At 34.6% G+C, this 21,315-nt stretch overlaps 5 protein-coding genes across 5 annotated transcripts; 2 read left to right on the top strand and 3 right to left on the bottom strand.

The window, feature by feature from the left end:
• Positions 1-277: 277 nt before the first annotated feature.
• Positions 278-687, top strand: TRIADDRAFT_19511 (uncharacterized protein; the record flags this gene model as incomplete). The annotated part of the gene is made up of 3 exons (XM_002108886.1): positions 278-376; positions 448-520; positions 593-687. Coding segments are annotated over 3 exons (267 nt in total), but the record flags the coding sequence as incomplete, so codon positions are not given.
• An 819-nt stretch (positions 688-1,506) lies between these two features.
• On the bottom strand, positions 1,507-4,287 carry TRIADDRAFT_52410 (uncharacterized protein; the record flags this gene model as incomplete). The annotated part of the gene is made up of 9 exons (XM_002108154.1): positions 1,507-1,723; positions 1,851-1,927; positions 2,004-2,192; positions 2,307-2,480; positions 2,651-2,826; positions 2,923-3,210; positions 3,321-3,405; positions 3,637-3,741; positions 4,219-4,287. 9 exons carry the CDS (start codon positions 4,285-4,287, stop codon positions 1,507-1,509), a joined length of 1,380 nt encoding a protein of 459 aa, XP_002108190.1.
• Positions 4,288-7,401: 3,114 nt separating this feature from the next.
• TRIADDRAFT_19077 (uncharacterized protein) lies at positions 7,402-9,615 on the top strand (the record flags this gene model as incomplete). Its single annotated transcript, XM_002108885.1, has 1 exon — positions 7,402-9,615. One exon carries the CDS (start codon positions 7,402-7,404, stop codon positions 9,613-9,615), a length of 2,214 nt encoding a protein of 737 aa, XP_002108921.1.
• A 1,758-nt stretch (positions 9,616-11,373) lies between these two features.
• Positions 11,374-13,533, bottom strand: TRIADDRAFT_19675 (uncharacterized protein; the record flags this gene model as incomplete). The annotated part of the gene is made up of 7 exons (XM_002108153.1): positions 11,374-11,414; positions 11,492-11,562; positions 11,637-11,704; positions 11,777-11,870; positions 12,071-12,144; positions 12,460-12,540; positions 13,411-13,533. 7 exons carry the CDS (start codon positions 13,531-13,533, stop codon positions 11,374-11,376), a joined length of 552 nt encoding a protein of 183 aa, XP_002108189.1.
• A 2,091-nt stretch (positions 13,534-15,624) lies between these two features.
• On the bottom strand, positions 15,625-19,955 carry TRIADDRAFT_52407 (uncharacterized protein; the record flags this gene model as incomplete). The annotated part of the gene is made up of 12 exons (XM_002108152.1): positions 15,625-16,127; positions 16,203-16,256; positions 16,329-16,485; positions 16,734-16,937; positions 17,073-17,252; positions 17,359-17,634; positions 17,744-17,968; positions 18,070-18,187; positions 18,271-18,425; positions 18,487-18,609; positions 18,740-18,804; positions 18,899-19,955. 12 exons carry the CDS (start codon positions 19,953-19,955, stop codon positions 15,625-15,627), a joined length of 3,117 nt encoding a protein of 1,038 aa, XP_002108188.1.
• Positions 19,956-21,315: the final 1,360 nt, after the last annotated feature.

Raw genomic sequence — 21,315 nt, 5'->3', positions numbered from 1 at the left:
GTAAGGCTGTAGGCGTATATCAAATGCAAATTTTAATAGTTCTAAATACTGTTACCGCGCATGAAACCACAATATAACGCTATTATTATCGATACAGCATCAAAGCCGACAGATATCACCACGAGCGCATCGGCTACCGGTCTTGGTAATCCTTCTAAAGTTATCCTTTTAACCGTAAGAACTTGCTTGTAAATCCTTATTATGTCTTGTGCTATAGTAAAGTCGTGTCATTTCACCCCTTACTTGAAAGTAAACATACGTTATTGATTGATCATAGAATATCGTAGGCAAGGGTGAGGTAGATGACGATTTAGAGCCAGAAATCGCTGAAGAATGCAATAGTTACGGAGCCGTTGAACGTGTCTTAATACACGAGGTCAGTATCGAATTACTGAACTAAAGAATTTGTCCTCTGCGTCAGTCATTAAATTGTTCTTAACCATATAGTTGCCCGAAGCTACTGAAGAACTTGCAGTAAGAATATTTGTTGAATTTAAAAGACAAGAATCTGCCGTTAAAGGTACGTTGCTTGTGCTAAAAGTAACACATTATATAGGTTTGGATGTACGCCTTATTTTTTTTTATCTCTCAGCTGCAATTGCCCTTAATGGTCGTTACTTTGGAGGTCGTAATGTGAAGGTGAAATTTTGGGATTACAATAAATTTCGAAGATTCCAGCTGACTTGATTACCTTACCAACGCCATGACAATAATACAGAGATTCTTTACATGTTATCTACAAGACGCATTCTGCGCCTTACTATACATATTTAACTTTAGGACGTTGCGTTTTGTCGATAGTTCCAACTGCTTACCCACTAGAATATCTGATTCGGTTAAAATAGTTTTGAACATAATTGTCGCTTAACAACTTTAAATTAATTACAATATCTCAGACTGAGTTATACGGTAGTTTGAGAATTCTAACGTTGCTTTTGTAATGAAACTTAGAAAGCTGTATAGTAATCTGTAATCTTATCTCTAAGCACAAGCATCGCTCACGATCTTCGATTACTAAAGGAGCAATTATAATTCTAGCATCCTACATCATAATAGATGCCAAAAATATAATACCTTATATGCTTAATTGCATTGTAATGTCCTCCCTTCTGTAAATAACGATAACGGTGCAGAAATAAAATCGGAAAATGGACATTTAAACTAAGATAACTTAAAAATAAGCATTAATAGGCTAAAAACTTTTATTTTAGATTGAAAATCTGAATATCATAGATAACTTAAATTTCGAGTACAGTAAATCATTGACAAAGTGCATTATACAAAGCAACGGTATTAGCTCTGTGCTATGTAACACATTACTAAATAAATCAATCACTTAACGTAACGTAAAAAGTCTTATTTAGTATGGTAAGCCTTCACTCAATAATATGAATCAAGGTTATTGACAATTAATTGTATTATATAATTGCAGTTGGATTATTAAAATAGCTATTTTGTCATATTTTGCAGTCAGGCTATACAACTATTGCTAGTAAAATAGTAAATTTAGTCAATGAGTTCGTAATATTTGTACGTTTTAGGATCAAAGTAGCAATTTAGTTGCGAATCATACAGCAGGTCCAACACCTCGCCAGTTTGTCTTAAATTCTGGGCGGTAGAGCAATTACCATCGTCCCCGGAAGAAAGAATTTGCCATTTACTATTGGAGTCAATAGACACAGCTGATAAATTAACATCGGGACTGAATACAGGCGCGCACTCCCTAACATCACGATAAACATAGAGTTAGACCCAACATACCGCTCTTCACCTGAAGCCATTACTAGACTTGTAAGGCATACTAAATACTAGATATGACTATTAACCACATAGGGTGGTAGCTAACCTACCTTGTATTTGACTGGAAGCTAGCTAGAACATTATTATGCCTTATTTCGCTTACATATCGGCTTATGATTGATTGAGCCTTGAATGAAACAATCAACTTAGTAGCTAATTGGAAAATAACTTTATAATTGCATAAACACGTTAAATTCGCTCACCGGGTATCGTTTCCCAGGAGTACTGTCTTCGTTTTCACTTGATGATGCCGTATCTTCGTCAATAGTGATGCTCTCTCCAAAGTTCTTTGGTAAGCGATGGGAGCTGACAAAATCCGGGATATGATCAGTAGAACAGTCATAAAGAGTTCTGGAATCGCCATATAAATTTAAATCTTTCCAATCATCATCCTGTAGATATTTGATTAAAGAAATAAACAATATTTGCTAAGTTCTTTCTAAATACTATGCATACCAATGCATATTATACTAACTGCAGTTACAAAATTGATTGCTATATAGTACCTGGGAAATAGTTGTCTGCGAAATTTCCCTCAGTAAGCTAGATTTCAGACTAGCCTTAGATAGTATCCTATTGTCACGATTAGTGTTGACCCCGCAAACAGATCTTATTACACTTTCTATTTCCGATTCCTTACAACTATTAACTCCGAGTATCTCCTTTGTTGTTGTGGAACCCTAGTATGTTGTATAAAGCATACAACAAGCCAGATTTATTACGAATACAGTACTTAATCGAAACTTCTTAAATTCTTGCTTGCATTAAATTAGGCCTAATGCTAGCTAAAATATTCTTTTTGCAATACTATAAATACTAAACCCCTAAGATTGTAAGTTTTTCTGTACACCTTGTCACCTATACGATTATCAGTTGTTTCCTCAAATTGTAGGTTGATATTGTTAGCGGTATTTCTGTCATTGCCATCTCCCTTAACATCGATTTCGTCGTATTGGTTGCAGTTTAAGGTATAGTCTGAATGATTAATTCGACTATGACTTTCATGATCTACGAATTGTGGATAGTCTGTGAATGCATATATTGATTGTTAGGCTACATATTGTAGGAATCAAACAAAATAATAGAATTTATAATTTAATCCTGTTCTTGTTTGGCACTTACATTCACCTAAGTTTCCTAAGGCGATGGTATCATAATCGACACCAATGTTCGATTGCTCCGATCGAACAGAAATTGGAAAAGAAAAGAATGTAAATAATTTTTCTCCTGTTCTTATATCTACAGTGATCCATGCATGGTTATCGGTATTGCCGTTGCAATCGTATTCTGCAGAATATCCATTAGCCGGGATCTTTAAAGACCCATATCCAATTTTAGATTGGAGATTTGAACGATACTCAGCCACATAACTAATCGGTATGACATCTTTCCGGCCGACAATTTCAGATCCTACAGTAATAAAAATGCCTTATAATTAATTTAATCAAATAGAGCAGGATAATCACGATATTTGGAAGTACGCAGCACATTGCATTGTTCGATATAGAAAGATGTGGCACCTTCATTGTTTTGCATCTGTTCTGAATTTCGAAATTTGTAAATACTAACACCTCGCTCACTTTTGATTTTTTCACAGTCACTAACCTGGAAATAGTATATTTTAACATTGGATAAGGTGATAAGCTACGTAATTAAGTGTTATATTTCTTAAACTTGGCAAACTAAACATTTTTCGGGTATACCAATGTTTTAATAGTCTTCTCGCCTGAAGTAAACTTTATTTCGATATTACTAATTCTTTCGAAGCTTTTAGATGGTACATTGGTGGAAGAATCTATCATACAAGTGGAATGCTTGACAGTAAGACACTCATACATACATAACATACAAAATATTGCCAATACCCCTTCCTAGAACGGTAAAACTTTTGCTAGTAGGAGTGTTATCTTCCAAATGAGTAACGCTTTCCATGTTAAAGATCTGAATTAAAAAAACGTACGTTTGAGTTACTTTAAAAAAATCTTAAAGTACCATGACCATCCTGCTAACTTGTGTGTAACTGGAACTCTCGGTATTGAGCCGCATTGGCTTTGGTATTGCATTATCTTGAAATTAATTAGAAAAATCATGCAGTTCTAGTGGTTATAGATACTGTACTGGAGATAAAATTATAAAAATCTGAAAATATAACGAATCGCAATCATTTTTAATCTTAATGACTTTCACCATTCTCAGATGCTGAATCAATCGGCTGGTTTTTCATAGTAAAAATCCTCCTGATCTTGCAATTAGCGTGGATTGTTATGGATTCGATGGAACGCAAAATAGAGCCTTTAAATGATCGATTCACCAAGGATTGCATATCCAGACAGAGATTTAACCACTAGAATTTATAGTTGTAAATATCATAAGATACTTTATGATGGCTAAGTACCAAATGGCGCTTCCGTTACTTACCATCCCTCGTTGCGCAATCACAAGCGGAACTTTTGCATGCAATGGAGTAACCGATAATTCCTTATGCATTGTTGACAAGAAAATTCGCCTTCTGTTATTCCTTGTATCAAGTATACTATAGTTGTTAAATTATTAATTATATACGGTTAATTAACTGTAAGCTATTTAACAATTTTTTTTAACACCACACATAAATGGGAACTTATCACCTAAAATCTGCTGAAAATCCCCTTAGGCCAGGCGATATCTTAACTTGTAAGATGCAGAATGGTTGTAAAAGGCATACTAATTAATTACAGACAGAAAAAGGCCATGGCTATTTAGCTACATATTATAAGTGTACTGCATATTTACAACTTGAATAAAACGAATTCGATCACTAAAATAATAATGCCTTGGCGTCTGCATTAAATAGTGCAATATACGTCCGCGCTTATATTGCACTCTCATAATTTCAAAAATTTTATTTACAACATACAGAGTAGAGAAATTAATAGGTACGATTAATTAACCATGATAAAATTACTAGTATTAGCAATAAAAAATTCATACAATTCTCTTTATCATCTTTGGGTAATCGAATTTTAGTCACCACAGCGTCTCCTTCCAGTACCAAAACCCAACTTTTACACTCTCTACTGTACTCCTAATGATAACGGAGCATAATTAGTTTATTGAAAGCAAGTAGTTTATTAGAAACAGTATTTAACTTTTAACTAATTTAGCACAAGTCATTAACTATCCAACCTACTGTACTGTGTTCTCAACACCAATGATATCTACTGTACTATCGTAACTACTCGTAACTAGATTCAGTCATTTCTCATACAGTAATATCACGGGCTAACAATATTATTTTGAATAACACTGGTACGGTGCGCTGCAGCGCTATGGATTACTAAATTATAGTATAATTACAGTATCGGTAATTTACTGTAAGTAATTCATTGTACTAAGTACAGGGCGTACAGGATGTATCATATTGTATACATAATATAATCTATAAATTATTATTTTTGACTAGAGTGATAAATACCATGAAATATATGTTACACATAGGTATACGAACACCTTCAGATGACAAAAATTCTCGCCACGATATTGAAATTCTGCTAAGCATTACAACTACGCAGAGGGTACAAATAATTGGTAATATTTCTGTAGTATTGTCAGTAATGATGATTATACAGTACTGTCATACAGTAAGAACTATCGAAATCAACGATAAAACTAAAAATTCTCATGAATGTACAGTTCAGTACTATATTCTTGACACTTATCCGAGTACCTTTCGTATGGCCGATGAAGGTCCAAATATCTTCCATTTCTTTTGTAAGGAATCGCTCAATTGAGCATTAAATACTTCGAAATAAGGACCACCCTTAAGAAGGTTACACATACGCGTACATGTAGTTTTACTTTACAAGCAATCTTCCAGTGTGATTATTAAATAATAATTATATAACTACAAAAGTAAATCTCGGAGATAACCGTACAGTAATGTAAATAACTTTCGATGTACTGTAATTGAATACTGGGCTTGTACAACGTCATGGCGTCGGATTTATTTCTTCAGCTCTCACTTACTTGATAGGTGTTTTTAAACATTAATCTCGATGGATGGCAAATCCCTCTTTTAAGATGACTCTGCTAGGATCGAAATCTTCTAGCCACAAACCAATGGGATTCGGTTATTGATCTGCTCTAGGGATTTCTGATGTCGCAGAATTTACAATCACTAAGAATTTTAGGAATCTGCAGTACCGTATTTTTAATTTTTATCTTGCTGTACTGTACAGTATTGTAAACTTGTAGAATTTTTACCTACTGTACTGAACTGTACAGTACTGTACAGTTTTGTATTCACTCGACCAAACATTCGCAACCAAAGACAAAATACTAAAACTGCATGATACAGTACTTTACGATTACTTGAATCAAATCATCGACAGGTGTACAGTACAGTACAGTACAGTAAAGTACTGTACAATTACAGTATACAAAAAAGAAAAAAATTCCTTCGAGCCGGATTCGAACCAGCGACCTAAGGATATCTGTTACCATTTACACAGTACTTAGCACATACTGCGGACTGGTACAATTCATCTACAGTCCTCCGCTCTACCAACTGAGCTATCGAAGGATGTTACGTCAGGATATCACGCTTTTATATTATAACTAGTTGAAAAAAATCTGTGGTACAATTCAACGTGTGATTTGGACAATAGATATGTGTACAGTATAAATCCAGTGTACTGTACTGTATAATATGGAAGCTTGCACAAGTACTGTATAGAAAGTAACTACCTAGCCATAATATCAAATACTGTATTCCTGTAAAACTCAAACTACAGTATTAGTAATTATAATTTACTGTTGGAATGTAATAACTTCTGCTCCTAACTTTTTAATACTGAGCTTTCAACTAAAATCACTCAAGAATGATCTCATCTCAAAAGATGAAGAAGAAACGGGAACTTTCAACTCCGTAGAAACAATTTCTGTTGAACCTTCACTTTTTGTGGGAAATTATAGTACCATAGTCTGATGACAGTACTGTACGGTACCGTACCGTACAGTACATTCTACAGTATCATGGTACTGTACTGTACGGTACAGTACGGTACAGTACATGTACTGTACAGTGCTGTACAGTACTGTACTGTACTGTACAGTACCTCCTTGATTGAGCCCTCCTGCTATTTATTTAATTAATTGATAAAAAATGCGATTGGGGTTGTAGTATTGCCATCTACCCTATGCTAATTGTAAATCTACGCAGAAAACCAATGCTTTGCGCAGGAAGTAAAGCCCAACTTCGTTCTTTACGTTTAATTGAATAGAACCATTGGAGTACACTCGTATAGAGTTGATACATACCTTAAAAACAGCAAACAGAAGGAGATGCCGGCTTTAAAACGTGTTAAAGATTCAGCTCAGCGAAGCAGCCCTGTTAGCTCCACTCATGGGAAAGAGACCCGAACCAAAGACCAAAAAATATCTCGCCTTAGCCTAGTGGAGAGAATAAGGATAGTTTTAGGGGGCAGATATAACATTGGTTTAATGTACATCCTCAGTGGATTGTTCATCCTTTCTATTATGTTTGCATTTTATATTTATCAGAGGAGCCGTCTATATACTAAGTTAAATGTTCCTTCAGCTGCTTCTTATTACGATAACAAAATGAATCGTTTCTGGGGTTCTTACAGGCCACAAGTATACTTCGGGATGCGTCACAAAGGCCAGAAATCGTTAATTACAGGACTTATGTGGTTTGCAAATGACAATACCAATGGACAAATTCAAATACGCCACGAATGCAGCATGGCTGATAAATTACCAAAATATGGTTGGTATTCCCACGACGGTTCCTCATATGGTCGACAGCAGATCACTGATTTTGGCTACGAGATTAAAACTGATTTTGTTACGAGATCAATTGGCGATTATGGGGGCGATTGGAGTGTTAGAATTTCTAGCTCTATATTACCTGGTAGCCCGAAAAATAGAGAAATAACCCTGATATTCTACGTAGGCCAAGAAGGTACAGGTGAACTATTTCCAGAACTTGATGATGACTACAACTTTACTGGAATAACAGGAAATTCTAATAGGTTAAAGAATTTCAAAATTGCTTTTCGCACTGCTAGTAGTTCGCAAAATATCAAACTCCGCCGTTATCTATCAACAAATACACCCTACTTTTATTCGATGAAGGAATTCGTTTCGGCTAACATGCGACCTATTAAATCTGAAAGAAATGTCCGTTACTACGGACTATTTGACGGGAGACCCACAAATGATCCTACTAAATCACTTGCTGATAATCTTATACTGTACCAGGTAACTGGTAGAATTCCGATTGAGTTCGAAATTATCTACGAATCACAAGCGGCCGATAACGTCCGAGCTTACCCGGTCTTAGATAATGCATTAACGCATTTAATTAAAACTCGACAAGAAGAATTCAATAAAAAGTTTGAAGAAAAATTTAAACTTGGTGCATCGGGATTTAACAACGACTACATTCAATTTGGAAAGGCCGCGTTAAGCAGTACATTAGGTGGTATAGGATATTTTCATGGAGAATCTAAAGTCATATCTGAATTTTTCAAAGATGCCACAGACTATTTTGAAGCACCATTATTAACTGGTACGCCGTCGAGATCATTTTTTCCTCGTGGATTTCTGTGGGATGAAGGCTTTCATCAGTTGCTAATATGTAAATGGGATTTAGATCTTTCAATGGAAATCATTGCCTACTGGCTAGATTTAATTAATGCCGAAGGGTGGATTCCCCGAGAACAAATACTAGGAGACGAAGCTCGCTCTAGAGTCCCAGCGAAGTTTATCGTACAAAATAATCGAATTGCTAATCCTCCTACACTCATGCTAGCTTTACACTCTATTCAAAGTGAATTAGAAGCAAAGAATAAGAAACTCTCTAAAGAACACCGCCTCTATTTTCAGTTATTATTTCCGAAGTTACATGCATGGTTTAACTGGTTTAACTCAACACAAAGGGGCAATATTCCTGGAACATTCCGTTGGCAAGGTCGAAGTGAAGAAGCTGTTAATGAACTTAACGCTAAGACTTTGGCTTCCGGTTTGGATGATTATCCAAGAGCCTCGCATCCTTCTGTAGCTGAAGCTCATGTCGATCTAAGATGCTGGATGACTGCGTTTGTCGGTTACATGCACCATTTAGCAGTCACGGTAGATAAACGTAAAGAAGCAATCTACTATGCTCGCCAATTTGTGTCCTTGTCTGATGTTTTGGAATTAGATAGATTACATTGGTCGCCCCGGACTGAAACATATTGCGATTATGGAAATCACACAAAATATGTTAAATTAAAAAAGGTCTTGAATGCTCAAGGTCAGGTGCTATATACAAGAAGAGTAGTCTCTTCTAAGAAAGGCCCATCCTTACGATTTGTTCACCATTTCGGATATGTAAATCTATTTCCATTCTTAATGCATTTACTGCCGGCGTCATCTACTAATTTGAAAAAAATTTTGGAGGATTTAAGCAAACCTGAGTTGTTATGGACAGACTACGGGTTGCGATCTTTAGCTAAGACTGATACCTTTTATTTTAAGTGGAATACTGAAAGCGATCCTCCCTACTGGCGTGGACCGATTTGGATTAATATGAACTTTTTAGTTGTTCGCGCCCTTCATTTCTATAGAAGTGTGAAGGGTCCTTACAAAGAAGTGGCTAATGATTTATATATCAAATTGCGCAACAATGTGGTAAATACTGTATTCAAGGAATATCAACGAACTGGTTACTTTTGGGAAAATTATGATCCTCAGACAGGAAAAGGCCAAGGTGCCCACCCGTTTAATGGATGGACGTCACTGGTGCTGTTGATGATGGCTGAAAATTATTAATTGACTTGTTATAAAGTACGCGATACACGATGTATAGTACCTTGAATAGAAAGTGTAACATCTTGGGCTTACTGACAATGCATTTTTGTTTGTATAATATAAAGCGACGAAATTTAAATTTGAATGAGTGATCTAATTCGTGAATCTATACACGTACCACCGAACTCAAGCACTTGTAGTTTGAGTTATTGATTTTATGATTTCTTAATGCCTATGTTGCTCATGTTTCATGCTAATTTTATAAAAAATAAATTCGCTTGCAGCGATTTAACAACGCAACACTTTCAAAATCCTCTCTCGTAATGCTTAGAATTACTAGCAGTTGCAAATCATAATTAAAACATTATGCAACTTATTGTAAATTGCAACTATTTTTTTCGTTTTTAAAATTATCCTGATTCTCATAATTAATTTATAATTAATTATCATAGAGCTAACCAATTAATTAACTGTAAGTAGCTAAACAGTATCCCATATCGGCGTCACAATGCCACATGCCTGTGTTACAGTACTGTGGATTAGTGTACTAGGATCAAAGTTGCCAATTGGAGTTTGGAGTGACTTCTCAGTACGATACAAAATACCACTGTGGATTCGTCAACTTGACTATTGTCGTAGCTATTAGACGGTTACGTTCACATAGTGCACAAGGCAATAGGTACTGGCATTGCCACATTATAGTGCTGCGGATTCGTCAAATCGACAATTTTGTAACTATTAGACGGTTACGTGGCGCATAATGTATAAGATTAGTCAATAAGACTGCCTGAACTCTTAAGAAAACGTCTTAATTGATTAATTGATGCCGCGCGAATAGAGTCGCTGCAAGACATTCTACAGGCACTATTTAGATAGATTCAAAGTACAGTATGATTAATTATTGTACAATTCGGACAGGATTAGGACGCAAATGCCTGTAAAATATCTCCAGATTTTCCGGACATTCCTAAATTTATATTATTATTGTATTTGTTGTACAGTATAATTGCTTTATAATCAATAGTTTTTAACTCCAGGCACTCCGGTATCAATACAGCAGTGCACGATTATTTATGAAAACGATCAAAATTTTGAGAGTAGCTACCAGTGATTATAAATCACTTGACGATTGATCTATAAGGTCGTAAATCGCCTTGTAGAGTTGCAATCAGAAGACAGATAAAATTGAATGAAAATATAATATATTCAATAGTAAACAGCGAATTAACTATAACGTACAACCAAATTTAACATATAATTTAATCGGGTAAAGGTAATCTTATCCATGAACAAAGATATTTCGTATAATTGATATTTGTTAATCTACAGAAATTTACAACGAAATTAAAAACATTAAGATATTAATACTGTGAATACAAGGATTATTCTCTAAACAAACTAAACGATATAACAGTCTCTATGCAGTAACCATTGACTATACGAAACTTTAGTAGCAATTAAAACTGCGCCGTAATGGTAAAGTCTCAATGCAGTGATTGTTCTTATAAAAAGTGTAAGATTAACCTAGCATATCAACCTCACAACTTAGTTAATTGTTCTTTAAACGTAAGAATATAAGGATTCGGTAATACAGCAAAATGTGTTCAAATAGTATACTGTAAAACTTCCTTACCTTCATGTTCATAATTAGTAATTTAGTACTGTTTAACTTTTGATTTCATTGTTTAATTAAACTGTTTTCAAGATGTTACAGAATATCTTCCGTTAATCTGCTAAGTAGTCAAACAAAATTACGATGTTACGTGATGACTGTCATCTTCAGGACTTTGCGTGTCGAATTAGCCATTGCAGTGTAATGTCTGAAATAGAATATCACATATGAAATAATTTTGATGCACTGACATTGAATAAAGTATGAGATTGAAGATTAACTTACCCAAATTAATTCGTTCCTTGCACGAGATCGAATAGCAACAAACTTCTCTATCTTCAATAGCAGCCAGATTCCTATATATAATATATCCCAATATTGTTAGAGCGATAACTCGAACGAAAGTTTATTAATTCCGGTTAAAGCTTACAATCTGTTGATTAAATCTTTTTCATCTAGAGAATTTGGAAGATCTCTTTTATTTCCAAGAACAAGAATCTATCAGTGAAAGCGATATTTTATTAATCATGTCTGGTGTATAACATGTATCGGGTCAATAATCTGCCTTACAGGTGTTCCTGTTAGTTGTGGCTTATCTAGTAGATTGTGTAACTCATTTCTAGCTGCTTCAATCTTATCACTATCTGCCGCGTCAACCATAAAGCTAAGCAGGATACCGAAGTGAAAAAAGTTCGATTAGCTTCTACGTAACTATTCTTGCTTTAAATTAGAAATTAGCAAAGAAAAATCGGAAAACTGTACTATCACACTACTGCTTACACAATTACATGAGTAATTTGGAATGAAATAAACGAAAGTTCATAAGAATTTTAAGAATTATGATGCTAATAAACCATTACTCACACAATGCAATTAACGCCTCTGCAATATCTCTCCCACATACTCCTAAATCGTGGCTGCCCTCCAACGTCCCAAAGCTGTGTTGGGTATATGGATTTACAGTCATGGAAGATAAAAATTTTAGCAGATAACTTCAAGAAAAACGTAAGGAATGATATCAATTCAGACAGTATATAGTATGTAGCATCACTCGTACGCCAAGTACAATATCTAATCTGACGCTAATACTTTTACGTCAGTAATTGTAATTCATAGCGTAAATTACTGTGACTTCTAATTCCTGTAAGATTCTTAAAATTTAAAATCAAACAGGCCCCACTTATTCAGCGATAAAGTTGTCTGCGATTTACCAGAGGAAATTACAAATACGGCTATTCAATTCGTCACTTTACCTTAATGGTGACATTGCCTTTGGTAACTTTCCGCATATTAAAGCCAATGGTGGGTATCATATCTTCGTTAAACTCTCCTGACTATTCAGTTTTAAATAAAGATTAAATGAGATTCAATTATTATTATACGAGAATTTTAAAACGAGGGAATATTGGACAGAGATATGTAATACAATAATACACAAATATCGACGTAACGCACGCTGAAGTTCTTTTAGCAATAACTATAACTACGCATAATTGGTTGAATCTTCACTTGACATGATATTCACTAAGACAAACCCGTGCCTTCGAGCCTAAGCTTCAGTGCTTGTGTGACAATCTACGCTGTATGTCAAAGTTAGATATCCAAATTTATAAAAACTATATACTGCAATAACATAATGCCACCTACGAAGCAATAATGTCATAAAAGGTTGCTCAAGAAATGATGTTGGTACTTCACAGACTACTCCCGTTCTAGGAATTGTTAAAAAAACGATGATATGAATGTATTCCGATTTAAGCCGTAGTACGTCGTACTTCTCTGAAGAAAGTCATACTACATTGCGCCTTCGCCCCGTGGAAAGATCTTTTGGATCAAATTTGCTAATCGCTAAGACCTCTTCAGATCGATAAATTATGATATTTGAAGATCTAGATACAGTATTATTATTCAGTACTATATACTGTAGTGCTCGGTGATTTTTTGGAATTCGATGCAAGCATAATACCGTAATCACAAATAATTCATAATATAATTTAGAGGTGATAGAATAGTAGATGAAAATTTCTGTACATCTTTCAAAGCAATTGAGAATTAGAAAAACTTTAGCGAATACATAAACCGAAGACAACTGCAAATATTTAAAACAATATGACTATATGAGATATTGAAGCAATACAGTACAATATAAAATGTGCACGAGCGCTAAGAATAAAATATGATCTACACGATTACGAGATACTTACTGCAATAACATTAACAAATGTTGTCTTGCCAGAACAATGCAATCCGACTAAAGTGATTTCCATTTCTTCCTTCCAGAAAAGACTCCTGAACCAGTCAAGTAGTCGATTTATCCAATCAAACATCCTGATATATTATTGATATTAAAGAGTTTATCAATTTTTGTAGCTTAAATTTTGATTTGATTTTACAAGTATACAGTACAGTATTTTGCAGGTCTGCAATTCTGAATCTACGGTACAGCACTGTAATACTGTACTGTACTGTACAGTACATTGTACAGTACGATATTTATGTACAGTACTGTACTGTACACTACTGTACTGTACAGTATAAAAAAAGAAGACCTCTTACAGTTAGCACATCATACTGTACAGTGTACAGTACTGTACTGTCATGTCATGCACGGTACAGTATTACGAAACGCGGTTGACGTTTCGCATCGATGAACCAACCATTGGTCATGAGGTTGTCATACTGTACTTTAAATATAGTAACGTCATATCTTTGTGTATGTAGTACTGTACTTTAACTGGGAAAAATATAACTAAAACTAATGGGCGATTGCAGTAGTTTATACCGACATTTACAGTAGTACTACATCAATAATTGGATTGTATGGAGCTCTGATGCCAACTACAGGTTCTCCTGTACTGTACTGTACACTAAACTACCCAAAATCTCGTGACGGATGCTGTAAACACTGAAAAACAGTCTGAAAAATACAGCACAGTACGTAACAACGTAAAGTTAGGAACAGTATGGAAAATCAGTCTCAGCAATACGGGAGGCACGGTGGCGTAGAAGGGCCAGCATCAGAGGCTTTAATAAAGTCAGCCCGAAACCCGACTCGAACCCGGCTCTAGGGAGGGTTCTCAATGTTAGAAAAATACGGTTAGGTTCTTTTTCTTTAGTTTTTCCATTCCTCCTCTACCCGAGCACGTTGTCAGCAATCATAGTTAACTGTTACTAAATACGGTAATGTGTTAATCAAACGTAAATACAGTTATTAAGATGCGTCTTTACTTTATTGTTGATTGTTGCGAGAATAAGGATCCCAACACTCACAGCAGTACTGTAGGTCCTTTCTTCCAGCTTCAACAGTGAATAATGAGAACCCGTTACAATCACTGCTACGCACCGTACTGTACAATACAAGTGTTATAAAAAAACTTCGTTTAAATTGTTTGCACTGTAGCTCCCGTTTTGGGTTTACTTTTTCTGTCGGGAGAATGGCGAGCATTTTTCTAAAATTTGACAACATTTTTTTACTGAAGGTCTTTAACGTGGACGACTTTACCGAAATATCTGATAACAAAATATATTAATTTTATACTATGAATTAAATTACTGCTAAAAAATCTTACTTTAGTCTCCATAATTTTAATTTTGTCATGAAAGTATATCCGAGAAAGAAATCACATAAATTAATTGTCAGTAAAATGTACAATGTATATGTTAACAGCTAACAGTAATAACACGAATAGAAGTAATCAATATAACGTATTTAACAATAATTTTAAAGATTTAAGAGTACTATGCACCGTAAAGAAAATTTCCTACGACATCGGATGCATAAGTAAAAAGTATTAAAAAAGCATTTTTATCCAATATCAAGTCACAGCTTCGATATTATTCATTTAACATTAGCAATAAAAGTACAGTAAAGACTATAAATATGAAAAACACTGCAAACAAATATTGTGCAGTGAAATAATCTCAGTTGTAATCGCAAGATTACAGTCGCGTTTATCAAATGCTTCGATTGTACAGGCTTTAAGTACGTATATGCTGTGTTTTGCTGAACAAACATTTTTGCAGAAGCGGTATTCCTACACTAAGAAAGCTTATTTTTCGTGATACACGGGTATAACTGTAAATTAGATCTGTCAAAATTTAAATCCATATAGTGATAAATGTGCAATAAGTTCTATTTCGAGAATTCTAAAGCAATTTAATGAAAATATCTGTCAACAAACGCTATCGAAATCCTATCTAATAGATTTAGCTGTGTACAATATATCATTCTTTCACCAAGTTCAAGTATTAAATACAATATTAAAGTATATCATCATCGTAATTAAGTTATTATTATGAACAGCGTCCTTCAAATTAATGTTATGTAGTAGTACTACATCGCTGAGAAAATTATATTATTCAAATGTCATATCATAAATGTAGTTTATCAAATTAATTACACAATTTAGCTATCAGTTTCATTGTATATTACATAATGCACTACAGGTAACTTGACCTTTGCTATCTAGAGCAGTTTTGTTATCAATTGGTTTATTCTTCATTCGCGCTATACTTTTCCAGTTTACGTAAGGTGAAACAACTTGAACTAAATTCCTAGATGCGTCTTCCATAGCCCACTTTGCAGACCAAGGATTACTACTAGATAGGCATGCTATAGCGTCTGCAGCCGATCCCATACAAGCATCATTTAAAAAGCCTTGTGCAATGGACATAACTTTTGCGCTCGGGGATCCAGTATCCTCAGGATCAGCAAGATAAGAAATTGTTGCCCTTGCTAAAATTCTCGTGACCGCTTCGGCTGCAGTGAACTTAATTTTTTTCATGTCTATTTCGCTAACACTGACTGGGTCTTCTTCTTGTTCATTGCTAATTTCATTTTTATCTTCACTATCGTCGTCGTCTGAGTTTGGCAAGATGGTAAAGGAAGGTTTATGTTCTCGATTATATCTTCTTTTAGCATCTTAAAATCAAATAATATAATGCATATATTAACACTAAGAATTGTCTATGCTCTTTCAAAACATCTGTAATGAACCTGCCATGCTTCTTAACCATTGACCCAATTTATTCATCCCATCTTTCATAGTCCCTACAAAAATAAAAATTTCATAATTTATATTTTTCAGTCTATTAGTAACAGTGAAGTTTATTTTGATACTACCTTGAGGAGGAAATAGTAGATCAGCGTTGATTTCAGTTTCTGTTACTTTACAACAAACTACTTTGCCAAGGCTCTGGGCTTCATATAATTCGGATATTAGAAATTTGCACCCACATTCAACATTATTCCTTAAGCAAGTCTGACACCTCGCATAATACTAAAATGTAAGTGTAAAAAGATTTACAAAATATTCATTTGTTAAGAAAAAGATACTCGCACACTATGCCATTGAAAACCGTTTTTTTGTATTACCACTCTATAGAAAGTTTCATATTGCGAGAAGCACGTCTCTAATGTCGCGACTACTTCACTGTAGATACTCCACATTCGACGAATATTTTTTATTTCAGACCCATCGCCTCTTGCATAAATATATATTTTACTCTCCACTGAAAAATAAGACACCTGAACTTCTATATCATCGCGCCTTAACTGAATTCCATATAACCAGTGCTGTAGTACTATCACATTCAGCACACAGTTTCGACAACGCGCGATTGTTCTTGTAATCAAGTCTGGAGAAGTAGGAGAATAAAGTTCCAGTGTCCATCCAATCTGGACAGTATTAGAATCAATTTCAGGCAAGGCTTCCGGAGACCATATTTCCTCCTGCCAAAAATAAAAAGTAAAATAACTTTAGTAGTTATTTATGCACTATATCTTAAGCTATAAATAATATGCCAAATATTGGCAATTACGTATCACTTCGGCAAGAAGACAATTCTTAGAATTCGCATGATTTACCTGTGGAGTAGATGGCAGTAATCGAAGTAATGGAATATAATATCTTTTAGTCTTTGATAATCGAGGATAATTTGAAATCGAAAGCCCTAGACCATCACTAGCACCTTCCGCTAGCAATCCTTGATCCAGCATAACTCGCATAAATCGAGAGATTTGAATTTCACCGGCCTCAGTAAATTCCTAATTATAGTAACAAACTAAATGTTATGTAACTTATTCATTTCAGTACCACTATCATTAAAAATGATGAAATTAATCTAACATAGCCAGTATCGAGCTGTCTTACATTGAATAAGTACGGTATTAAAGATTCTAAAATTACTCCTTCTCGGGGTATTGTCATTACTTCGGAGGCAATTTTACTCTTAAGTGAGTTAACGACCTTCTGCTCATCATCTGCAAATAGTTTATCTGGCAGATCTTGTGACAGCAGCCTTTGAGCGCTAAGGTTATCACAATGAATGGATACGACCATTCGCGCGAAAATAGGAGGATTGATACAGATTTGCTGAATTTCGCCATCATCAATCAAACCTGGTAGAGAGACTTTAAGTATTGCCCCCTATTAAAATAAGTGGGATATTTGATAATTTTAGTATACGCGAATACTGTATATGCTATATAATTTAAACATTGTAACTAGCAAAAATTGCTGAAACCATGATACTAACAATAGCTTCAAGGAAGCGTAGGGATTCCTCTATATCTGGAATCTCTTTTCTTAACAACAGATCGCGGAAATGAGATTCTGTCACAAATATCGTTGAGGCTTTCCTAATCGCCAAAACTATGCCATAAACTTCATACAATCGATCCGGAATATTGATTAAAAATCGTGGAAAATATTCATAATCAGAAAACGTTCTTATTATTTCATCAGTCAGTTCATCAAAGCCCTAGTAATATAAATATAATAGATCAGAGCATTTTTAGCTATCAGCGTAATCATCAATGTAGCTCTATCGCTATCACAATGGGGAAGAAAATTTATTTTCACCTGTCCTGTTATACAGCTGACCCTAAAGATTTTATTAGGATTCTGAATGCGTTGAGTAAGTAATTGCCTCAACTCTCGCAGTCGATATCCCGTCATTCCAGCATCAGTTTTTAGTTTTCTATTAATTACATAATAATTTCTTAAGATGCAATTAAGCCATCATGCTTATACACATTTCAGCTGTAGAAATGTCAGACTTACGATAGCGTATCTATTTCAGCTCTAATGCGATCTATATACTCTTCATGACTTTGCTTAATTTGCTCCAAAATAACATTACAATCATTCTCCATGACAGCCTCATCATGGCAATGATCGATATGTGTGCCAATTAAGATTACATTAGCATCAGCACACTAAAAGGAAGGCAACTATTAGAGTTTTATAGTGATGTAGCTACATCATAATTAATATAACCTTAGCTTGAATCGTCTCGTACAATACTTTGACTTCTTTACAATCGTCCTCTTTGCTAACATTGAAAATCAGTAGAAATAGATTTCCTTTAGTCATGAAAACTTCGTGGCAACCTAATAACTCCTACGATAAAATATATGATATATCAAACCAGTGAATAACAATACAGCTTGCATATCGAAAATCTATATATCTCAGCAATATCCCACATTGATAAACTAATAGATAACGTAAATCTAGCAAATGCAGATACCTGGCCACCCGAACAATCCCAAACTTCAAAATCAGGAGACTTTCCGCCAAGATTAAAAATCTTTGCTGCGATATTCAATAAGAATTTATTAGGATCGTTCACAAATCTATTTTAATACGTAGTTGCTTCTACAATAGTCGGATATTCGCATACACTTACTATCAATTTCAGGTTTCCAGCGGGCAATACTTATTCCATATGAACGAGTATCAACTTTGACCGGCTTCATCCTTTTTAGAGAAGCTAACAAACTGCTTTTACCACATTTGCTTGGCCCCAGTAACATTATCTTTCGCCGATTTCCCAGATCGCACTCATCAAAGAATTCAAAAATTTCTTTAAGTCCATTTTCCACAAAGATTGCAGGAGGAAATTCCAAATTACATTGCAGTAAATTTAATTCTATAAGGCCTGTTAAATTTTTGAGGGTGAACGGTACTCTTTGTACACCAGTCTGCCTTAATTTTATCTTCTTTAGCTTCATACAATTTTGACACAAAGCCTCTAGTGAAGCACTGCCAACACTTGAACAAAAATTTAAGTTAATAATCTCCAGTAGTGGAAACGATTTAGATAATGTTATGACTGCCTCATCATTGATATTAATGCAACGGGACAGATCTATGCATCGGAGAGTACTGAATCTGCTTGAAAAGCTATTTACTTCATCAATCGAAATTTCTGTATTCGAAAGAGCAAGAGATTGAATGTTATTAATGAAGTTATATTCGGAAATCTTTTGAATGGAAGAATTTTTAAGCTTCGATCCACCAAAGTCAAAAGAAATTAAAGTTGATGAAAAATGATCGATCAGGCTCAAGTATCCATTCTCTCCTAGGTTTTCAAAACCTACAATAGCTAAATTTTCAATTTTGCTCCGGCCTGCATACATTAAAATTTGAAAAATATTATTTGTAAATGGCCAATGTGCTTGACACTTAGAACCATCGTAAACCAGGACGAACGTGCGTAGCTTACTACAATTCTCTACGATTGCTTGGATGCCTTTCTCACTAACATTAGTACAATTTATCAGCGATATGGCTTCAATATTAACGCACACTTCAACTATTAATTTAATACTTCCATCAGATAGCTTGTTACAATTCTTGAAATTTAAATAACGAATTCTGACAGGATTTATATGGTTCAATACTTTGACTACATTTTCTTCAGAAGCCCACTGAGAGTCGTTTAGTTCTAAACCCTCAACCATGGCGTCGCGTCTTAAGGATTTCTAAGAAAAGTAGGAGAATTTAGCGTAGTCACGAATAGGGGCAGTTCATTTTAATTTACGGCATAATGTACAGAAATACCTAGTAATCTACTGCTGTAGTGTAGAAATATATAGTATCTATTTTCTTACTGTTAAGAAACTAAGAAAAACGAGTTTATAATCTTCGATATTGAATATACAAACAGTTCGCAAAACTTTATAATTACATGATCACAGATAGTAAGAAAAATGTCTACGTATTTTACAGTTAATCTATTTATTCCTGGATACGTACTTCCACCTCAACCGTTTTAATATCATTTTCGAGCATAACTTTCAGTTTTTTCATAACTTAAGCAAGTTATCTGTCAGACGAACTAAAATATCTCATTCTTCTTGATCTGATTCTGAGTGCGAACGTACAGCGTATTTTCACTTTTATATTTTTATTTGTGTACAGTAAATACCGTCTGTAAAATATAGTACATAACTATAATGGTAGAACAGTACGTATTTTACAGTACAGTACTTTTTATACTGTACTGTAGTTTAGTAAATCTTCCACGATTTCTATAGATACACGTATAAAGCAATACCTAAATGCATAGTTTTGTATTCAGAGCGACCGACCGATCGCCGATCGTAATATCATTTTCACGGTATTATATTGATGATGATGGTATCGTACTGTACTGTATCGTGTACAGTATACAGTAGTACAGTAGTTATTGTTGTTTTAATAATAATATTATTATATTATTTTTATTTTATTTTTACCATCTGCGAAGTTTTATTTTTGCCGTTTCCATGGTAGTCCTTTTAACTTTACTGTACTGTACACTGTGTACTGTACAGTACAGTAGGACATGAACGATTTCGCACTGTAGATCGTACGTTCGTAAAGAAAAACCGATGTAACCAAGGTAACCACTTCGTTTTTGCTGCCATTAATAGTATTACATTGGAATTAAACGGAAAATTAACGATATACTGAACCCAAGATTAAAGTCAGTGCTAAGTTAGCCTGCGTGATATTGGTCGCAGTACTTGATATTTGTCGATAGTATCGAGTAGCACTACCTATACTAGAATCAGCCATGTCATATTCTGCTTTACTAATTGCTGTCTACAGATATCGCTTTTTGCTGTCAAAATACTATACACTGACAGTTAGACCAATTTACGTTCAGTACTAAATGTCTCAGTTTCCTTGCTAATTTTCCTCAAATGAAGTATCTACAGTATATCGCAATACTCTAATATCATTTGAGACGTTTCAGTAAGGAATCTGAGACATCCAGTATAAATTTAAGTGATTCGCTGTAGGTACAGTAAAATAAGATTACATACAGCGTGCATA

The sequence above is a fragment of the Trichoplax adhaerens genome, genomic scaffold (genome assembly GCF_000150275.1).
Source record: "Trichoplax adhaerens TRIADscaffold_1 genomic scaffold, whole genome shotgun sequence".
Lineage (NCBI taxonomy): Eukaryota > Metazoa > Placozoa > Uniplacotomia > Trichoplacea > Trichoplacidae > Trichoplax > Trichoplax adhaerens.
Note: the sequence above shows the minus strand (reverse complement) of the source record. Positions and strands in the feature narration are given on the sequence as shown.